Below are 19,084 nucleotides of genomic sequence, written 5' to 3'. Positions count from 1 at the left end.
CAGAAATAATAGCTTCCAAAAGGCAATTGGTTAAATAGGAGGAAAGGAAAACATTGCTGAGAGAGAGAGAGCAGGGAGTAGCTGGATAACGAACTGGCACAGGCAGAATGGGCTGATCGGACTCATTCTTGCTGGATAATTCTATAAACGTTATTTATGTCACGACAAATCATTGGTGAATGAGAACAATGTAGAGAATCTGGAAGTTGATTTACTACACTTCTACCTGCAATGCTTCAATAACATTCCCATCCTGAATAGGCTAATGTGGCGTTAACTGTGTCGGCTTGACAGCTGCGGGGGATTTGCATTGTGTGAATGTTGGCAGATCTCAGTGCTTCAGTCTTCCGGGAGAGACACGACGTGGGCCTGCACAGAAGCTCGTGCAAAATAGGCAGCGTAATTTTGTTTCTGTGGTTTGTGTATTGATGCCGTTTATCGCCCCCTCCCCTTGCGGAAAAAGAAACAGCGGCTAAATTGTTGTGTAGTCGCTGCTTGGAGGGGCCGAATCGCCTGCTCCTGCTCCTAAATTTGTACATTCACACTTGCATCTCTGCCTTTTGGCTAAGACCAAGCGCTGGATCAAGCCCAAGATGGGTGCAGTCAACCTGGATCTTGTTTGTCTCTCTCCTACTCATGGGGACCATGAATAGAATTCAGAGACAGAAAAATGCTGGAAAGTCTCAGCAGCTCTGACAGCATCTATGGAGAGAGAATAGAGCCAACGTTTCCAGGGCGGCACGGTGGCACAGTAGTTAGCACTGCTGCCTCTCAATGCCAGGGACCCGGGTTCAATTCCGGCCTCGGGGTCATTGTCCGTGTGGAGTATGCACGTTCTCCCTGTGTCTGCACCTGTGGGTTTCATCTGGGTGCTCCAGTTTCCTCCCACAGTACAAAGATGTGCCGGTTGGGTGGATTGGCTAAATTGACCCTAGTGTCAAGGGGATTAGCAGGGTAAATATGTGGAGTTACGGAAATAGGGCTTGTGTGGGATTGTGGTCGGTGCAGACTCGATGGGCCAAGTGGCCTCCTTCTGCACTGTAGGCATTCTATGAATCGAGTCTCGATGACCCTTCTGCGGAGCTGAGACGATGACGAAGGGTCATCTAGACTCAAACATTGGCTCTATTCTCTCTCCACAGGTGCTGTCAGACCTGCTGAGATTTTCCAGCATTTTTCTATTTTTGTTTCGCATTCCAACATCTGCAGTATTTTGCGTTTATCTTATGAATAGGATTCAATTTGAATTTGATTTTTGGAACAAGCAAGGGATGGATTTGGGTCTGCCTGGTCCACTCTGAGCAATGGCTTTGTAACCTTAAGAATGGAGGAAAAAAAAGTTCACACTTTTACCTTGGGGCAAGTTTTACTGGTTCTGAAACCACACCACAAGGTGAGTTTGTGGTTTAATTAATCTGAACTGAACAAGAACATTGTGTGCCTTGCTAATGCAGGCATTGCATTCATTGATCAATTTTCCATTACTGTTCATTGTTTCATATTCACCTGCTTACTTATTCGTGGCTGTTGCTTTTTTCTTGCATGGAAACACTTCTGTGGAAGCGTCTCTGTATTTTCTTATGCATTGAAGCCCCAATCTCTCCGCCTGTTGTAGGATGGAACTCCAAAACCTAATGGCAATCCACAACAGAATTACTGGTTTCTGTGGGCCAGAGCTCTTCAGATCAAGAAAGCCCCACCTTTGTCCTGTTTTTTGTTAGATTATTTTTCATTGCAGTGATTGTAGGACCTCTACAATGGGTCTCTGTGCCATGTGGTTGAGATGGACCAATTAGCCAGGCTACCCGCTCCCCTTGCTCGATGTGGTTGAGAGATGGAGGACAGAGTTTTAGCTCTGCCATGTTGCCCTCTGAATAGCCTGCACACACTGTGGTGGATGCTTAAGGTCAGTATTTCTGTCCCAAATTTTATTAAAAGCTAGCCACCAGCCATATGCAGCACGCTGGCTCAGTGGTTAGCACTGCTGCCTCACAGTGCCAAGGACCCAGGTTTGATTCCACCCTTGGGTCACTCTGTCTGTGTGGAGTTTGCACGTTCTCCCTGTGTCTGCGAGGGTTTTCTCCGGGTGCTCCGGCTTCCTCCCACACTCCAAAGATGTGCAGGTTAGGTGGATTTGGCCGTGCTAAATTGCCCCTTGGTGCACCACGATGTGTAGGTTAGGGGAATTAGCAGGGTAAATATGTGGAGTTGCAGGGATAGACCCGGGGGGGGGCGGGGTGGGGTTGGGGGGGGGGGGGGGGGGGCGGGGTGGGGTTGGGGGGGGGGGGAGATGTGCCTGGGTAAGGTGCTCTGTCAGAAAGTTGGTGCAGACTCAAGGGGCCGAATTAAGGAGATTAGTGGGGTAAATGTGTGAGGTTACAGGGATAGAGCGCGGGGTATGCCTGGGTAAGATGCTGTTTTGGAGATGGGTCGAATGGCCTCCTTATGCACTGTCGGGATCCTATGAATCTATAGTATGGGCACGCTGCACCTCCAGAGGTTGTATCAGTGATGTATGGTCAATGTCCCTGACAAATTCATAAATTTATCATTTACACATTTAAGGCAGTTTATTAACCCAAAAAATTGCAGGACCTGAAAGGTTGTATAATGCACTCCCACAGAAAACTACTGGTATAGAATCAGTTGAGGTATTTATGAGAGTGATCGATACTCACTTGGGGAAGAAATGGTTACTTTGAAGAGTGGGGCAAAAGGGGGCATTGAAGATTTAAAACAAATGCCAACGAAAAAACAACCGACATTTACTGACTTTTGGGGAAAAAAATTACTCTATATTTATAAAGTTACAAAGCCAGTGCTCAGAGTGGACCGGGCAAACCCAAATCCATCCCTTGCTTGCTCCAAAAAACCAAATTCAAAATCCAATTGAATCCAATTCAAGGTCCCCACACGAGAGGCAAACCAGGTCCAAGCTGACAAGATAAGGCATTGTGCCCCCATCTTGGGCTTGATCCGACACTTGATCTTAGCTAAAAAGCCATGGGGGGGGAAAAAAAACAACCGACATCTCTTTCCTCCTGTTCTTCCTGCACCAACATCACTACTACCACCATAACCGCAACCATTCCTTTCCCCCCACCCCCTTTCCTCTCGAGCAGTGTGACTGTGGTCGGACATGTCTTGTTGCCAGAGTTCAAACTAACACGTGCAGTCAGTTAAATTTATCCCAGATGTATTAATACATTCTGAGTCACTTGCAATTTATATTCAAGCTAATTCCGGTAACAGATCAACAATGTTTTATAGCATACAACTGTTAAAGTTCTTTTTAAATAGATCTGCCTTTTCCTTTGATTGTCTCATAGAATCCCTACAATGCAAAAGGAGGCAATTCGGCCCATCAAGCCTATACCAACAACAATCCCACTCAGGCCCTACAGAAAGAAACTAGAAGCAGGAGTAGGCCATTCGGCCCTTCGAGCCTGCTCCGCCATTCATTTTGATCATGGCTGATCTTTGGATTCAATATCCTGATTTCCCCCTCCCCCCTCCTCCCATATCCCTTGATCCCTTTAGCCCCGAGAGCTATATCTAATTTCTTCTTGAAATCACACAACGTTTTGGCCTCAACTACATTCGGTGGGAGTGAATTCCACACATCCACCACCCTCTGGGTGAACAGATTTCTCCTCAACTCAGTTCTATCCCCGTAACCCCCGCCTATTTACCCTACTAATTACCCTGAGGGGCAATTTAGCATGGCCAATCCCACCGAACCTGCACATCTTTGGACTGTGGGAGGAAACTGGATCACCCGGAGGAAGCCCCCACGCAGACACTGGGAGACGGTGCAGACTCCACACAGACAGTCACCCCAAAGGCTGGAATCGAACCCAGGCCCTTCGCGCTGTGCTAACCAGTGTGGCACCATTCTGCCTCCTAGTAGGTGCAAAGATTGAACCATGTTTCTGTAACTGTTGCAGCCGTTCTTAGATAAAAGCCTGGATTGCGGATTGATCCTGATGAGGTTTCTCCGTATCATTAAAACTGGGCAATGCAAAAATGCATTAAACCTGCTCTCCACCTCAGTTCAATTTTAATGAACTCCCTCATGGATCACCAGGGTATGAGGTAGTTCCTCAGAGTGCTTCAACCCACTTGGTTAATTCTCTCACTGCACAGTATATATTAATTAAACTGTCATGACCTTGCTGCTTGTTTTCACATATAATTCACAACCAAGGAAAAACATTATACCCAATAGTGTCCTTCAATAAAAGCAGTGTAATTCCTGTGTAATTACTTCAGAGTTGCTTATTATCACATCTTCACTTCCTTATTATCTTCACCTTCTGTGGTTATCTCGCTGGTACTTACCTTTCTGCTGCTCACTCCCCTTCACATACCTTTTTTATTTACATTTTCTTGTGGCGTTTGGTACAGCCCCTCTTTTCTTGCCATCCTCTCCCCTTCCTTTTGAAGGAACAGTTTGCATCGAATGAGCATCTTTTACAGTAGCCCGTTATAATTCAATTATAAATTAATTATTGGCTTCAATTCCAGTCTCGGATCACTGTGTGGAGTTTACACATTCTCCCCATGTCTGCATGGGTTTCCTCCGGGTGCTCCGGTTTCCTCCCACAGTCCAAAGATGTGCAGTTTAGGTGGATTGGCCATGATAAATTGCCCCTTAGCGTCAGGGGGATTAACAGGGTAAATATGTGGGGTTACGGGGATAGGGCCTGGGTGGGATTATTGTTGGCTCGATGGGCCAAACGGCCTCCTTCCGCAATGTAAGGTTTCTATGATTCTAATCCCACGTGTTTGCCCTACAAATCCCCCTGACACAAAGGGGCGATTTAGCATGGCCAATCCCATCTAACCTGCACATCTTTGGACTGTGGGAGGAAACTGGATTACCTGAAGGAAACCCACGCAGACACAGGGAGAATGTGCAAACTCCACACAGACAGTGACCCAAGGCCAGAATTGAACCTGGGTCGCTGGTGCTGTGAGGTAGCTGTGCTAACCACTGTGTCACTGTTATGCATCAAGATTCCCTCATCATTAAGTCAAAAGAATGACTTGTTAACTTTTTTCGTTGGTGGTCATTAAGAGAAGGGTGTTGACCAAGTGCAGACAGAGAACTCTATACTCCAGTTTACTTAGTGCCACACAAACCTCTACAGCCACTTTACATGTACACAAGGCCTCAATTTAGCACCTTGCTTGGAAAAGTGGCTCCTCCAACAAAGAGCTTGCGTTTGTACAATGCCTTTAGTAGATCTACGGGTATCTCAAAAGAGTTCACAACTAGTTAAGTACTTTCGAAATGTAAGCACTGTTGTGCTATAGTTTATTAGTGTCACAGGTAGGTTTACATTCACAGTAACATCATTGCAGTGTTAAAGTCCCCTTGTCGTCACGCGCTGGCGCCTGTTCAGGAACATTTGGAAGGCGATTTGCACAGAGCATTGAAATAAATTGAATAATTTGTTTATATAATGTTGCTTGAGGTAGGATTTCCCTGTAGTAGCAATGTAATTTTCTGCCTAGATTATGTGCTGAAGTCCTTGAAGCTATGCGCTGACTCGGTCAAGAGTGCTACAAATTGAATCAAGCTGGCCCTTTTGTTTCCCTTGTAACTGAAAGTTCCATTTCATTGATGTTCATCCTTTCTGCTATTAATTTTCCATTTGTTACTGACTCTCTCTTTCTTTCTCTCTCTCTCTCTCTCCCCCCACTTTAACTTCTGCACCACTGTTGCATCGTGATTAGTACTGCTGCCTCACTGCGCCAGGGACCTGGGTTCCTCCCACAGTCCAAAGCTGTGCGGGTTAGGTTCATTGGCTGTGCTAAATTCTCCCTCTGTGTTCCTGAACAGGAGTGTGATGACTGGGGGATTTTCACATTAACTTCATTGCAGCGTAAGCCTACTTGTGACACTAATAAATAAGCTTTAAACTTTGCTGGGGCTCATATTCTCCAGTCTCCCTAATCTTAAACCTCACACAACAGAGAGAGTTCAAGTATAGAAGGTGCCAAAATGTATCTCCCAGTGCTTAACTACTCTATGCTATCACTTCAAATATCTCCCTGGCAACTGTTTGATGTATAATCTATTTGATCAAATTCCACTTTTTTTCATCCGTTAGCCAATTCCCCCAGGGCCAAGAGCAGTCTTCAAGTGAATAGGTCCTGGAGGTGAAAGATGATTGGACCAGGATGTGCAGACATTTTCACTTTTTTTATGTAATAGTTTGTATATGGTTAGTTGCAAAACGTAGAGGAGTGTACAAAGCTGCAAAGGATAGTTACTTGGAAAACAGGAATTTTTGTACAATTTTCCATGAAGTTGGGAATTGGAACTAAAGCCTGCAGCACCATTACTGGGGGGAGGATGTCGTCGCAAAGTAACAAGATTATATAACTCGGATATCTATTGTAAAGGTGGACTTGCTGATTTATATTGGATACTGTTAAAAGATGTCCGACAGCAGGAAATATGATTTTGCAGACAGGCTGATGTATTTTAAATTATGAAAATGGCTCCTTTACACGGGGCTACGATCTAATAAGATGTTGAATTCTATGTTGAATTCGACTTGAAAACAATTTTTTCTTTCAATGATTTAAAGTTTAAGTTTGTTTTATTAGTCACAAGTAAGGCTTACATTAACACTGCAATGAAGTTTACTGTGAAAATCCCCGAGTTGCCACACCCCCGGCGCCTGTCCAGGTTACACTGGGGGAGAATTTAGCACGGCCAATTCACCGAACCAGCACCTCTTTCGGACTGTGGGAGGAAACCGGAGCACCCGGAGGAAACCCACGCCGACACAGGGAGAACATGCACACTCCACACAGACAGTGATCCAAGCCAGGAATCGAACCCGGGTCCCTGGTGCTGTGAGGCAGCAGTGCTAGCCACAGTGCCACCCACCATGCCAATCCTTTTGGTACTCAAATTTCAGGGCACTCATTAGGCCACATTGTCATGTAAACAAGAGTATCGAAACTTTCATGTGGTGGTTATAAAATCGTAGAATTGTTATGCCACAGAAGTGTTGTACATCAGCCGATTCTTCCTCAGTCTGTCTCTCTCTCAGCTCGAGTCTTTGTTAAATATGCAAAAATTGGTAGATTAATTGTATTTTCAGAGTATGTTTTGTGTTTGTTCGTTACTCCTGACAGAAGGCTTGTTCTCTGACAATAAAGGTAAAGTCGCTATAGTCCCAGATGATCATGGGCCCTCTCCGATTTTGAGGGGGAGAGCTGACTGGTGGTGATTTAGCCTGAGAGTCACCACACCTCAGGCAATGGGTAAGATTGAGAAGAGGGGGGGCCTTCATGAATAACCTCAGCCGGTACAGGAAGTGAACCTGCGCTGTTGGCTTCGCTCTGACAATATACCATGTGTTACATGAATAAGCACTTTACGGTTCCTTAGCCAAGCATATTGGGTCCCCAATATTCTTAAGTGCTGTTTGCACCATCTATCTTGTCAGCTTGATTAGAAGGTCCCTCAATTGCTGAAACCTTAGTGATGTCTTTATAGTCGTAATAGCCTTTTGAGGTGATATAGTTAGCACAGATAAGGAAATTGAAACATTAAATTCAGTTGAACAGGATTGCAGAATGGTTTCTTGTTTTGGGGTGGGGAGGGGAAGCTTGTTAGCAATTTTGTATGAATTTATAATTCTTTATAACTTGTGCTTATTCATTCGTGGGACGTGGGCATCGCTGGTTGGGCCAGCATTTGTTGCCCATTTCCTAGATGCCCTTGTTCAGAGGGCACTAGTATAGCGCGCAAGAAACAATACTTTTCACTGTATACTAATACATGTGACAATAATAAATCAAATCACTTGAGAGTCAGCCACATTGCTGTGGCTCTGAGTCGCAATTAGGCCAGACCAGATAAGGATGGCAGATTTCCTTCCGAAATGATATTAGTGAACCAGATGGGTTTTTATAACAATCAACAATAGTTTCATGGTAGATTCTTAATTCAATTATTTTAATTGAATTCCAGATATTTTTTATTTTTATTTTGTACGTATTAGAATATTAACATTTTTTTTTAAGTCACAATAAAACTTGATTTAGTAATCAGTTGAATATTACACCAATCATAAAGTCAAAGTAATTGTATTATGTTTGCCCCCCCTCTTTTGGCAGAAGGTTTGTGAATGCATCTTTCTAAGCGGGTGCGGGTAGATTCTTTCGGTGCACTTATCTGTTTAAAAAGCGATCTGGCATTTGATGGAACTGTCACCAGATTCAAGTGCTTGGGATCGATTTAAATGCTTAGAACTTCTAAAAGGCCGAGGGAACATGAAGTCCAGACAGATTTACAAATCTGCAACATCCTTTCCCAGGTTCCACAGGCTGATGTTTATATTAAGAACAGGCAAGCTTAAAGTGAAATTTCAGATGCTGTTCTGATCTCTCTCTCTCCTCTCCCCACACTGCCCCCCCAACCCCCCCACGTTACCACTTCTGTTTTCTCCATTCCAGTTCTTCATGAAGTGATTCCCCCTGGGATCTGGCCCTCACAAAATGACAGCGCTATATGACTTGTCCCAAACGGCTATTCCATAAATGTGAATTTGCATAGAGGCCTTCATGACCTCGGAACCTCCCAAAGCACTTTGCAACCAGTGGGCGGCCCAGTGGTTAGCACTGCTGCCTCACAGCGCCAGGGACCCGGGTTCAATTCCCGGGTTGGCTCACTGTCCGTGCGGAGTCTGATTGATTGATTATTCTCTCCCCGTGTCTGCGTGGGTTTCCTCTGGTGATGCACCTCAATGAGCACCCGGAAACAAGGCTTTAGAACTGAAGGCTTTAATACATTAACAATGAAACTACTAACACAAATTCACCCGTTCAGACTGAAGGGGTCCTGCCGGAGCAGGGGGTCTTATACCCTGCCACCGGAGGCGGGACCCCACTGGAGTGTGCCATGATAACACTTAGGACAGGTAAACACCCTAACCCAACAACATAGTACAACCCCCATAACAACAACACCCTAGCCCAACAGTAACACAATAACAACCCCAGTGGTGAACCAACGATGGTTCACCACATCTGGGTCCTCCGGTTTCCTCCCAGAGTCCGAAAGACGTGCTGGTTAGGTGCAACGGCCATGCTAAATTCTCCCTCAGTGTACCCAAACAGGCGCCGGAGTGTGGCGACTAAGGGATTTCCACAGTAACTTCATTGCAGTGTTAATGTGAGCCTACTTGTGACAATAATAAAAACAAGTACTTTTAAAGGGTAGTCACTATTGGCAGGAAACAACAGCAGCCAATTTGCATACAGTTAAGTCCCCATGAGCAGCAATGAGGAAAGACCAGATAATCTGCTTGGTTGTTGTTTGAGGGACCTATGTTGGCCTAGATGCTGAGGAGAACTCCCCAACTCTTCTTTAGATTGTGTCATGGGATCTTTTTTGTGCTGCCTTCTCAGACAGGGACCCCATTAAATGTTTCTTCCGTGAGCAGTGTAATCAGTAATGCACTGAAGTGCCAGCGTAGATTATATGCTCCAATCTAGAGCATGGCTTTAGCAGAATATTTAATCGGTGTTATTACAACTGAGGCTGAACCTGTCCTTAGCCAGGTGCTGACAAGACCCCCAGTAAGCTGCTTGCTTTTCCCTCATCCAAGGTGGGAACGCTGTCCAGTTGCAATCTTGCACTGATTGCAAGTGCAGAATAATGCTGCCTGCCATCCCACATACCAGAAGGTGCATTCTGTCCACTGAGTCAAAACGGGTTAAGGCCTGGTTGAGGTTAATTTCCCTGCTCTGGAACTAGAAATATGAAACGCGTATGACTCTTAATTTAGTACTAGTTTGAATTTGGACATGGAACAATGTTCCCAAGTTTCAGCACACTTTGTGAGCTTGAAGTTCAGCCCATAATCTACAAAATAAGTTTGGGAGAGTACATTGCGTATACTGGGCCAAAATTAATATCATGGGAATATCCTTTGGGGTGGCACAGTGGGTAACACTGCTGCCTCACAGCGCCAGGGACCTAGGTTCGATTCCCGGCTTGGGAACACTGTGTCTGTGTGGAGTTTGCACATTCTCCCCGTGTCTGTGTGGGTTTCCTCCGGGTGCTCCGGTTTCCTTCCACAGTCCAAAGGTGTGCGGGTTAGGTTGATTGGCCATGCCAAATTGACACTAGTATCAGGGGATTAGCAGGATAAATATGTGGGGTTATGGGAATAGAGCCTGGGTGGGATTGTTGCTGGTGCAGACTCGATGGGCCGAATGGCCTCCTTCTGCACTGTAGGGATTCTATAAGAACATAAGAAATAGGAGCAGGAGTAGGCCACCTCGCCCCTCGAGCCTGCCCCGCCATTCAATAAGATCATGGCTGATCTGATAGTGGTTTAGTTCCACTTACCTGCCCGCTCCCCATAACCCTTAATTCCTTTATTGATCAGAAATCTATCTACCTGTGACTTGAACATATTTAACGAGGTAGCCTCCATTGCTTCAATGGGCAGAGAATTCCAGAGATTCACTACCCTCTGAGAGAAGGAGTTCCTCCTCAACTCTGTTCTAAACTGACTCCCCCTTATTTTGAGGCTGTGTCCTCTCGTTCTTGTTTCCTTTCTAAGTGGAAAGAATCTCTCTGCTTCTACCCTCTCTAGCCCCTTCATTATCTTATATGTCTCTGTAAGATCTCTCCTCAGCCTTCTAAACTCCAACGAGTACAGGCCCAGTCTACTCAATCTCTCCTCATAAGCCAACCACCTCATCTCCGGTACCAACCTGGTGAACCTTCTCTGTACTCCCTCCAAGGCCAATATATCCTTCCGCAAATAAGGGGACCAAAATTGCACACACTACTCTAGTTGCGGCCTCACCAGTACCTTGTACAATTGCAGCAAGACCTCCCTGCTTTTATACTCCATCCCCTTCGCGATAAAGGCCAGCATTCCATTTGCCTTCTTGATCACCTGCAAACTGAGTTTGATCCTCTGTTACCACCCACCACTTCCAGTCCTCTTCTCCCCCCGCCCCCCAACTCATTAATATCATGAGAATATTCTCTGTTACCACCCACTGCGTCCAGTCCTCCTCCCTCTTTTCACACTCGCTTGCACGCCCTCTCACTCGCTCTCTCGCTCCCAGGCCTTCCTTTCACCTCTCGCCTTTAGTCAGAAGCTGCAGCAATGTACAGTACGCTGGGAAACTGTTTACCGTCCTAAAAATAAATTAAATTGGTTTTTGTATCCAGTGGATAACTATTTTGTTACTTGAGCCGTACGTCTAGGGAAGGTGATTGACTCTGTGAGCCTCGGGGAAGTGACTGCGCGCACACATGGCTTTACCAAGCATTTGTTAATCTTCACACTGAAGTTTTCTTAATGTATGAGAAATGTGCACCGATGGAAGGGCTTGCATTTATGTAGCGCCTCACAGGACTGCCCAAAGTGATTCAGAGCCAAGTAGTCACAGTTCGCATATCAGTTACTGTTAAGGGTGGCACAGTGGTTAGCATTGCTGCCTCACAGCCCCAGGGACCCAGGTTCAATTCTGCCCTCGGGTGACTGTGTCTGTGTGGAGTTTGCACATTCTCCCCGTGTCTACGTGGGTTTCCTCCGGGTGCTCCGGCTTCCTCCCACGTTCCAAAGATGTGCGGGTTAGGTGGATCGGCCGTGCTAAAATTGCCCCTTCGTGTCTAGCGGATTCGCAGGGGTTATGGGGATAGGGCCTGGGTGGGCTTGGTATCTGTGCAGGTTCGATGGGCTGAATGGCCTCCCTCTGCAGGGTAGAGATTCTATGATATGGTCGACGGGTGATAAATACAGAGGCTCAAGCGAGGAAGACTGAGGAGGATTCTGTTGACATATCCTGTGCTGTGTCAATTTTTATGATTTTTTTTATGTAACCACTGCATGAAAGTTTTGATACTCGTGTTTACATTAGGTCGGCGATGTTAATACAACAATGTGGCCCAGTCAATGCTCTGAAATTCCAGCGTCACAAAGAGGATCACAGAAAGAGGAGGAGGAAGGGTGGATGGCAAATGCAAAGCAATTGAGTGTTACCTGGATAACTACAAAAGTCATGATGCCGGCGTTGGACTGGGGTAAACACAGTAAGAAGTTTAACAACACCAGGTTAAAGCCCAACAGGTTTATTTGGTAGCAAATGCCAAGTGGCATTTGCTACCAAATAAACCTGTTGGACTTAAACCTGGTGTTGTTAAACTTCTTACTGTGTCCAACTGAGAGGCCAGATGGGGCTTGGATTTGTCACCTTGGCATGCTTGAAATGAATTTCTACTTGCCCACTTTGATTTTATCTATGGAATTTCCTGCCCAGTGAAGCAGTTGAGGCTACTACCTCCTTGAATGTGTTTTTAAGGCAAGGACAGAGAAATTTTTGAACAGTAAAGGAATCAAGGGTGAGCGGGCGGGTAAGTGGAGCTGAGTCCACGAAAAGATCAGCCATGATCTTATTGAATGGCAGAGCAGGCTCGAGGGGCCAGAGGGCCTACTCCTGCTCCTAGTTCTTATGTATTTCCTCGGATTCTGACAGCTCCAGTTCTAATATTAATTGAGCTATAGTCCAAAGGAATAACTGCATCAATGTTGACTCTAGTTTTTTGGAAACCTTTGAGATACAGAAATCGCTGTGGGCATGGGATAATTTACGAACTCTGAGCTTTTCAAACCCTCGGGATTTTAGTGGCGCCAATCCGTATTCTGCTTATCAGGGGCCTTGTGTGTGTTTTTTTTAAAAATCCAACTGTTCAAATAAAAAAAATAATCTTTTTATGATTTTTTTCCTTTCCTGGCCTTTTGATGTTCTTGATGTTATTGCATTGTTGGAATTGTGATCAAATGGGACAGCCACACATCAGTGAATCTTTCTTCCTGTAGACCACTGCTCTCCCACAGGGCACCACACCAGAGTACAAGGGCGTAATGGAACTGAACACTTAACAGTTCATTAATTCTGTTTTTCACATGGAGGGAACTGAAGTTAGTTGGATTAAATCACAATGTTACTTGACATGGTCACTTGTTGTCTGTGCAAGTAAGGACTTCAATGATTCGTATCTGGTATTGTCTTTTTTTTCCTAATTTATTTATGGGATCAGGGAGTTTCTGGCTGGGCCAGCATTTACTCTCCATCCCTAATTGCCCTTGAGAAGGTGGTGGTGAGCTGCCGCCTTTAACTGCTGAAATCCCTGAGGCCTAGATGCACCCACAGTGCTGTTGGGATAGAGTTCCAGGATTTTGACCCAGTGAGTGTGAAGGAATAGCCAATATATTTCCAAGTCAGGATGGTGAGAGGCTCGGAGGGGAACTTGCAGATGTCCTGTTCCTATATAGTGCTGCCCTTGTTCTTCTGGATGGTAGCGGTCGTGGGTTAGAAGGCGCTGCTTAAGGAGCCTTGAAGAGTTCCTGCAGTGTATCTTGTGGATGGTACACATGGCTGTCACTGTGCATCAGTGGTGGAGGGAATAAATGTTTGTGGAAGTGGTCCCAGCTAAGTGGCTCCTTTGTGCTAAATGGTGTCGAGCTTCTTGAGTGTTGTTGGAGCTGCGCTCTTCCAGGCAAGCGGGAAGTATTGCATTACACTCTGACCTGTGCCTATAGATGGTGGACAGGTTTAGGGAAGTCATGGGGTGGGTTATTCACCTCCGATTCCTATCTTTAGATCTGCTTTTAGTCACGGTATTTATATGGCTAGTCTAGTTCAGTTTCTGATCAATGGTAGCCCCCCCAGGATGTTGATAGTAGGCGACTCAATGATGATAATGTCGTTGAATGTCAAGGGGTGATGGCTAGATCCTCTTTTGATGTGATAGTCATTGCCTGGCACTTGTGTGGCGTGAATGTTACTTTCCACTTGTCAGCCCCAAGCCTGGGTATTGTCCAGGTGTTGCTGCATTTGGGTATGGACTGCTTCAATATCTGAGGAGTCACAAATGCTACTGAAGATTGTGCAACATCTGTGAACATCTTCTGACCTTATGATGAAGGAAGATCTTTAGTGAATCAGCTGAAGATGGTTGGGGCTAGGACGCAACCTTGCGGAACTCCTGGAGCTGAGGTAATTGATCTCCCACCACCCCAACCATCTTCCTTTGTGCCAGGTATAGTTCCAACCAGCGGAGAGTTTTCCCCGATTCCCATTGCCTCCAGTTTTGCTAGGGCATCTTGATGCCATATTTGGTCAAATGCTCCCTTGAAGTTGAAGGCAGTCACCTCGCCTCACGTCTGGAATTTGGCCCTTTTATCCATGTTTGAACCAAAGCTGTAATGAGGTCAGGAGCTGAGATACCCTGATGGAACCCAAGCTGAGCGTCAGTGAGCAGGTTATTGCTGAACAAGTACAGCTTGATAGCATTGTCGATGACCCCTTCCAATACTGATGATCAAGAGTCGACTGATGGGGTGCCTCAAAGAAAGGCTACCAAAAGATTGGAAAAGAATGCATAGCAGCACAATCTACAGCTGTAATTATCCTTCCTTTCCAAGAACAATTCAAAGGTGACCCAATAAACATATCAAAAATCCAAACAATGCTTACAGATGCTGGAACAAGTTGAATAGAAAGCATAACAACTTACATTAGTAGAATAATAATATACTTAAAACCTCCCGAGGTGCTTCACAAAGTAACATTGTTTAGCAAAATATGGCACTGGGTCATTTAAGGAGGTATTAGAGGAGATGTCCAGAAGCTTTTCAAAGAGGTTTTCCTTTAAGGCACATCTTGAGAAGCAAAGCAAGACAGAGAGGTGGAGCGGTGTAGGGAGGGAATTCCAGAGCTTCGGGTCTAGGCAACCGAAGGTGGTGGAATGATTAAAATCTGCAATGGTCAAGGCTCTAGTGTTGGATGAGTGTAGATACCTTGATAGTGGGGTTGAGGGAGATTAGAGACCCGGAGGGGCGCGGAAGAATAACAAGGAGCTGATGTTGGCCATCGCTTTACACTGGATTATTAAAAATTAAATTGTGCACAATTTGCACAAATCAGCCATGACTTTGAGTAAGCTGAAGAGGCAAAACTCGATTCCTTTGTTCCAATTCATCAACTTGGGAGACCTTGAGAATTGCTGACTGCATGGCTCTTGTAACTACATTTGAGTCTTAATAAGGGTGACACTACATATGAGCAGCCTTGGCCGCCTCCATCTCGTGCTCTGCACAAAGACCACAATTATGAAGATGTCAATTACAGTTGCTCTTAAGAGGAGTTGGAATAGCTGGCTATGTGTGTGTCTATGTGTCCCGCCCTTTAACCAAAGGCTCGGTGACACTAAACTTTCTTGGCTGCATTTGATTTATAGCCAGTGAAATGTAATGAGAGACACGTGGATGGCCCGTATGGATATTTCCAAACAGCTGTTAGATCACTTGCGTTCAAATTTATCCCTTAAATAGGATGTCCCGCTCTGTATGGCATGTTTTGTGTTGTGCAGACGCAGGGTGACATTCCAAACCTTCCAGTTTTACCTTGCGTACCTAGAAAATTACATCCAAAGATACATGGAAGCAGAATGTGCATTCCCGGTACTGCTGGAAGCTTTTTATACTCTTAGCCCAGTGGTTCCCAAAGGGTGCGATGTGCCACACTGGTGCGTCGAGAGAGGATGGTAAGTGTGGCGGGAAGATTCAAGGACAATCAAAGAAACATTTAAACATGGTTCAAGCAAGCATTGTTTTGTACTTCTGAATGTCCCATGATCATATTATAAAGTAGGTGTGTTCTATGTTATGAATCAAGCACTGCTAGGAGTTGTTTCTTTTTGTTTTTGAATGTATTTCTTATCAGTAAAAAAAATTCAGTGCGGCGCAAGCAAATTTTTATTCCGAAAGTGCGGCCCAGTGAAAAAAGTTTGGGAACCACTGTCTTAGCCAATGTCCCGCTCTGCGCGCTCTGTTCTGCGCGACGCAGAACAAGCGTGACATTCCAAACCATCCAGTTTAACTTGCTTACCTTGTGCTCTTCGATACATAATTGTTTGGCTCTCTAATATTTCAGTGCATAGGAAGTAGGAACATCTGTGCTGGATTTTCGATCTTGCCGGTTCTCGGATTGGGCGGTTAGGTCCATATGTAGGTGTGGGCATGTAGGGTGTTGGAGGTACTTCTTTTTTTTCAGGATTGCAATTTTGGAAAAGAGACAGTGCTGCAAGGTAGGGCAAGAAATTCTCCGTCGCTGATTCAGATAGGTCGCTGTTGCTTTGCTGGAAACGTGGCCAAAGCTCTGTTTGAGTATGTGAATGGAACTCCTGCTGTACTTCTACTAAGGGTTGGGGGTGGAATGAGAGCAGCTCCAAGGCATTCTCCAGCCTTGCAGTCAGACCACAGATGTCCGTGAAGAGGGAAAGTCGAGCTTTTTGTTCAAGGAATTATCCAGTTTTCTGACATCACCGGTTTTCAGATAGCTGAAATAGAGAACACTGTACCTGTACCACTATTTGGCATGTCTAGGTTGCCAAGACATGCAAGTTCAAGACAAGCCCATTCACTTCCCGAACAAGAGTTGAGCTCCGAAAGTGAATGGGTCGGAGGGAGTATTGGGGTGTAGGGGCAAGAATGTCAAGATTTACATTTACTATCACTGGAACATCACAAATCTTTACAGCTAATAAATTACTCTTGAAGTGTAGTCACTGTTGTGATACTGAATAGGAATTGCAACCAACTGCTGCAAACAACATGATCACGGACAGATATCTGTTTCCATTTTGCAATGTTGATTAAGGGATAGCTACTGGCCAGGACACCAGGGGTAACTCCTCGCTTTTTTTTGAAATAGTGCCATGGGATCTTTTAAAGTTAGTTTGTTAGTGCCACAAGTAGGCTTGCATTGCAATGTAGTTACTGTGAAAATCCCCTAGTCACCACACTCCGGCACCTGTTCGGGTACACTGAGGGAGAGTTTAGCATGGCCAATGCACCTAACCAGCACGTCTTTCGGACTGTGGGAGGAAACCGGAGCACCCGGAGGAAACCCACGCAGACACGGGGGGGATTACATGCAGACTCCACACAGACAGTGACCCAAGTCAGGTCATTGAAGTGGGTCCCTGGCGCTGTGAGGCAGCAGTGCCAACCACTGTGCCACCATGCCTGAGCAGGTAGACGGGGCCTCCCTTTAACGTCCCGTCCGAAACACCGCACCTCTGACGGTGCCAGTTTTGACTTTTGTGTTCAATTCCTGGAGTGGGAATTGAACCTTGAACCTTGCGAATCCGAGGCGGGTAGTGCTTCCACCTGAGCCACCAATGATCCAACTTGGATGAGGGAGTACAATGAGAATGATCGTAGTCAATGAGGGAAGCCATTTGGGCCACCTCTGCTCTACTCATTCATCCAGAATGACCCTGAAATTGTACTTATTGTAACATCCGTTTTGTACTTTTTTAACATAACTCCTGTGCATAGCAAATATCTTGCTATCGGCTGGTGTTACTGAGGAGTCTGAGCAGCATTTTGTATGACCTGCTATTTTTTCCTTATTGACGAGGGCATGTCATGATGATGGGTATCTGACAAAGTGTGGGGAGGAATGTAATATCATATCTTGCTTACAGTAATTTACACTTGTGGGGGGAAGAGCAAGACTAGAGGTCATCAGTGTTACATAATCACCAAGAAACCAAAAGTTAAAAGTTTATTTATTAGTCACAAGTAAGGCTTGCATTAACACTGCAATGAAGTTACTGTGAAATTCCCCTGGTCGCCACACTCCGGCACCTGTTCGGGTCAATGCACCCCTAACCAGCACGTCTTTCAGACCATGGGAGGAAACCGGAGCAGCCGGAGGAAACCCACGCAGACACGGGGAGAATGTGCAGACTTCACACAGACAGTGACCAAAGTTTTGCCGGGAATCGAACCCCGGTCCCTGGCGCTGTGAGACAGCAGTGCTAACCACTATGCCACCCAACCAGGGAATTCCAAAGAAAGTTCTTTACCGAGAGTAGTGAGAATGTGGAACTCGCTACCACGGAGTGGTTGAGATGAATAGCCGACATGCACCAAAGGGGATGCCAGTTCAGTTGAAGAAGCAGGAAGTAGAGGGTTATGTTGATTATTGGGGCGGGCTGGGAGGAGGTTTGGTTGGTCAGTAGAAGCTGGGAATAGACTCGTTGGGCCAAATGACCCATTTCAGAATTGTATTTTCTGTGTAATATGGCGGAGTGGCCTAAGCTGGTCTTTGGGAGAGGTTACCATAATATCGCCATTGATGTTTGCTAACTCTTTTTTTTACGACATCCTGTCACACGCGTGTGTTTATTCCTTTTTCTCCTTGCAGCACTGGAATGTGTTTAAAGAGGTGACGGAGGTTTTCATTCTTGTCCCTGCTTTGCTTGGTCTGAAGGGCAACTTGGAAATGACCCTTGCCTCCAGGCTCTCTACTGCGGTGAGTACATTGACATTAAGAGCAACGTGTTTCTTGTTTGTCTTCAGCGAGTTGCACAGCTTCGACCTTATACTGGGGGAAGGAAGGTCATTCAGTGGTTTTTTGATCTACGTTGTAGAAATCAATACATTTCCTTTAGTAGCTCTACCTGTTCACATCTGTGATCACTTGTTAACTATTTTGCCAGGTTCTTCTGACTGAGCTGGTGAGGGTGGGGAGTTTAGGGGTACAATTCTGGGTTAAGGTGCCAAGTTGTTTATACATGGTGTGGAATTCAACCATGTCCTTAATAATTTGAAGTTATTTTCATTCCTCCCTCTTATCCTGACTAAAACGAAGATCAAGTTTGTCATTCACGCTTACTGAAGAGTACATCACAACTGAGCGCAGACCAATTCCGTATTTGTGGTTAAATCTGGATTCACCACTCAAAGTGTACTTCTGCCTTTTCTGAAATAACTAACAAGGAAACACTGGGTTGGTTGCCTCAGTGTCATCAATCCAAATCCAAAACAAACTGATCGCTTTTCAAAGAGTCACAACTGGTTGGGAGAGATGGTGGCGCAGTGGTAATATCACTGCACTAGCAATCCAGAGGGCCAGGCTGGGGACACGGGTTCCAATCCCACCAAGGCAGCTGGTGAAATTTAAATAGAATTAATAAAAATCTGAAACTGAAAGCTCATCTCAGTAATTTTGA

At 45.4% G+C, this 19,084-nt stretch overlaps 1 protein-coding gene across 2 annotated transcripts in view; it reads left to right on the top strand.

The window, feature by feature from the left end:
- The window catches only part of LOC144511811 (solute carrier family 41 member 1-like), a 75,067-nt gene that overhangs the window by 17,985 nt on the left and 37,998 nt on the right, over positions 1–19,084 (top strand). For both annotated transcript variants that reach the window (XM_078242157.1, XM_078242158.1), the window contains exon 3: positions 18,277–18,384. In XM_078242157.1, the coding sequence (XP_078098283.1) occupies positions 18,277–18,384 (108 nt within the window). The remainder of the gene's footprint in view (positions 1–18,276; positions 18,385–19,084) is intronic.

The sequence above is a fragment of the Mustelus asterias genome, chromosome 25 (genome assembly GCF_964213995.1).
Source record: "Mustelus asterias chromosome 25, sMusAst1.hap1.1, whole genome shotgun sequence".
NCBI lineage: Eukaryota > Metazoa > Chordata > Chondrichthyes > Carcharhiniformes > Triakidae > Mustelus > Mustelus asterias.
The sequence above is the reverse complement of the archived record's forward strand: the minus strand, read 5'-3'. Positions and strand labels throughout refer to the sequence as shown.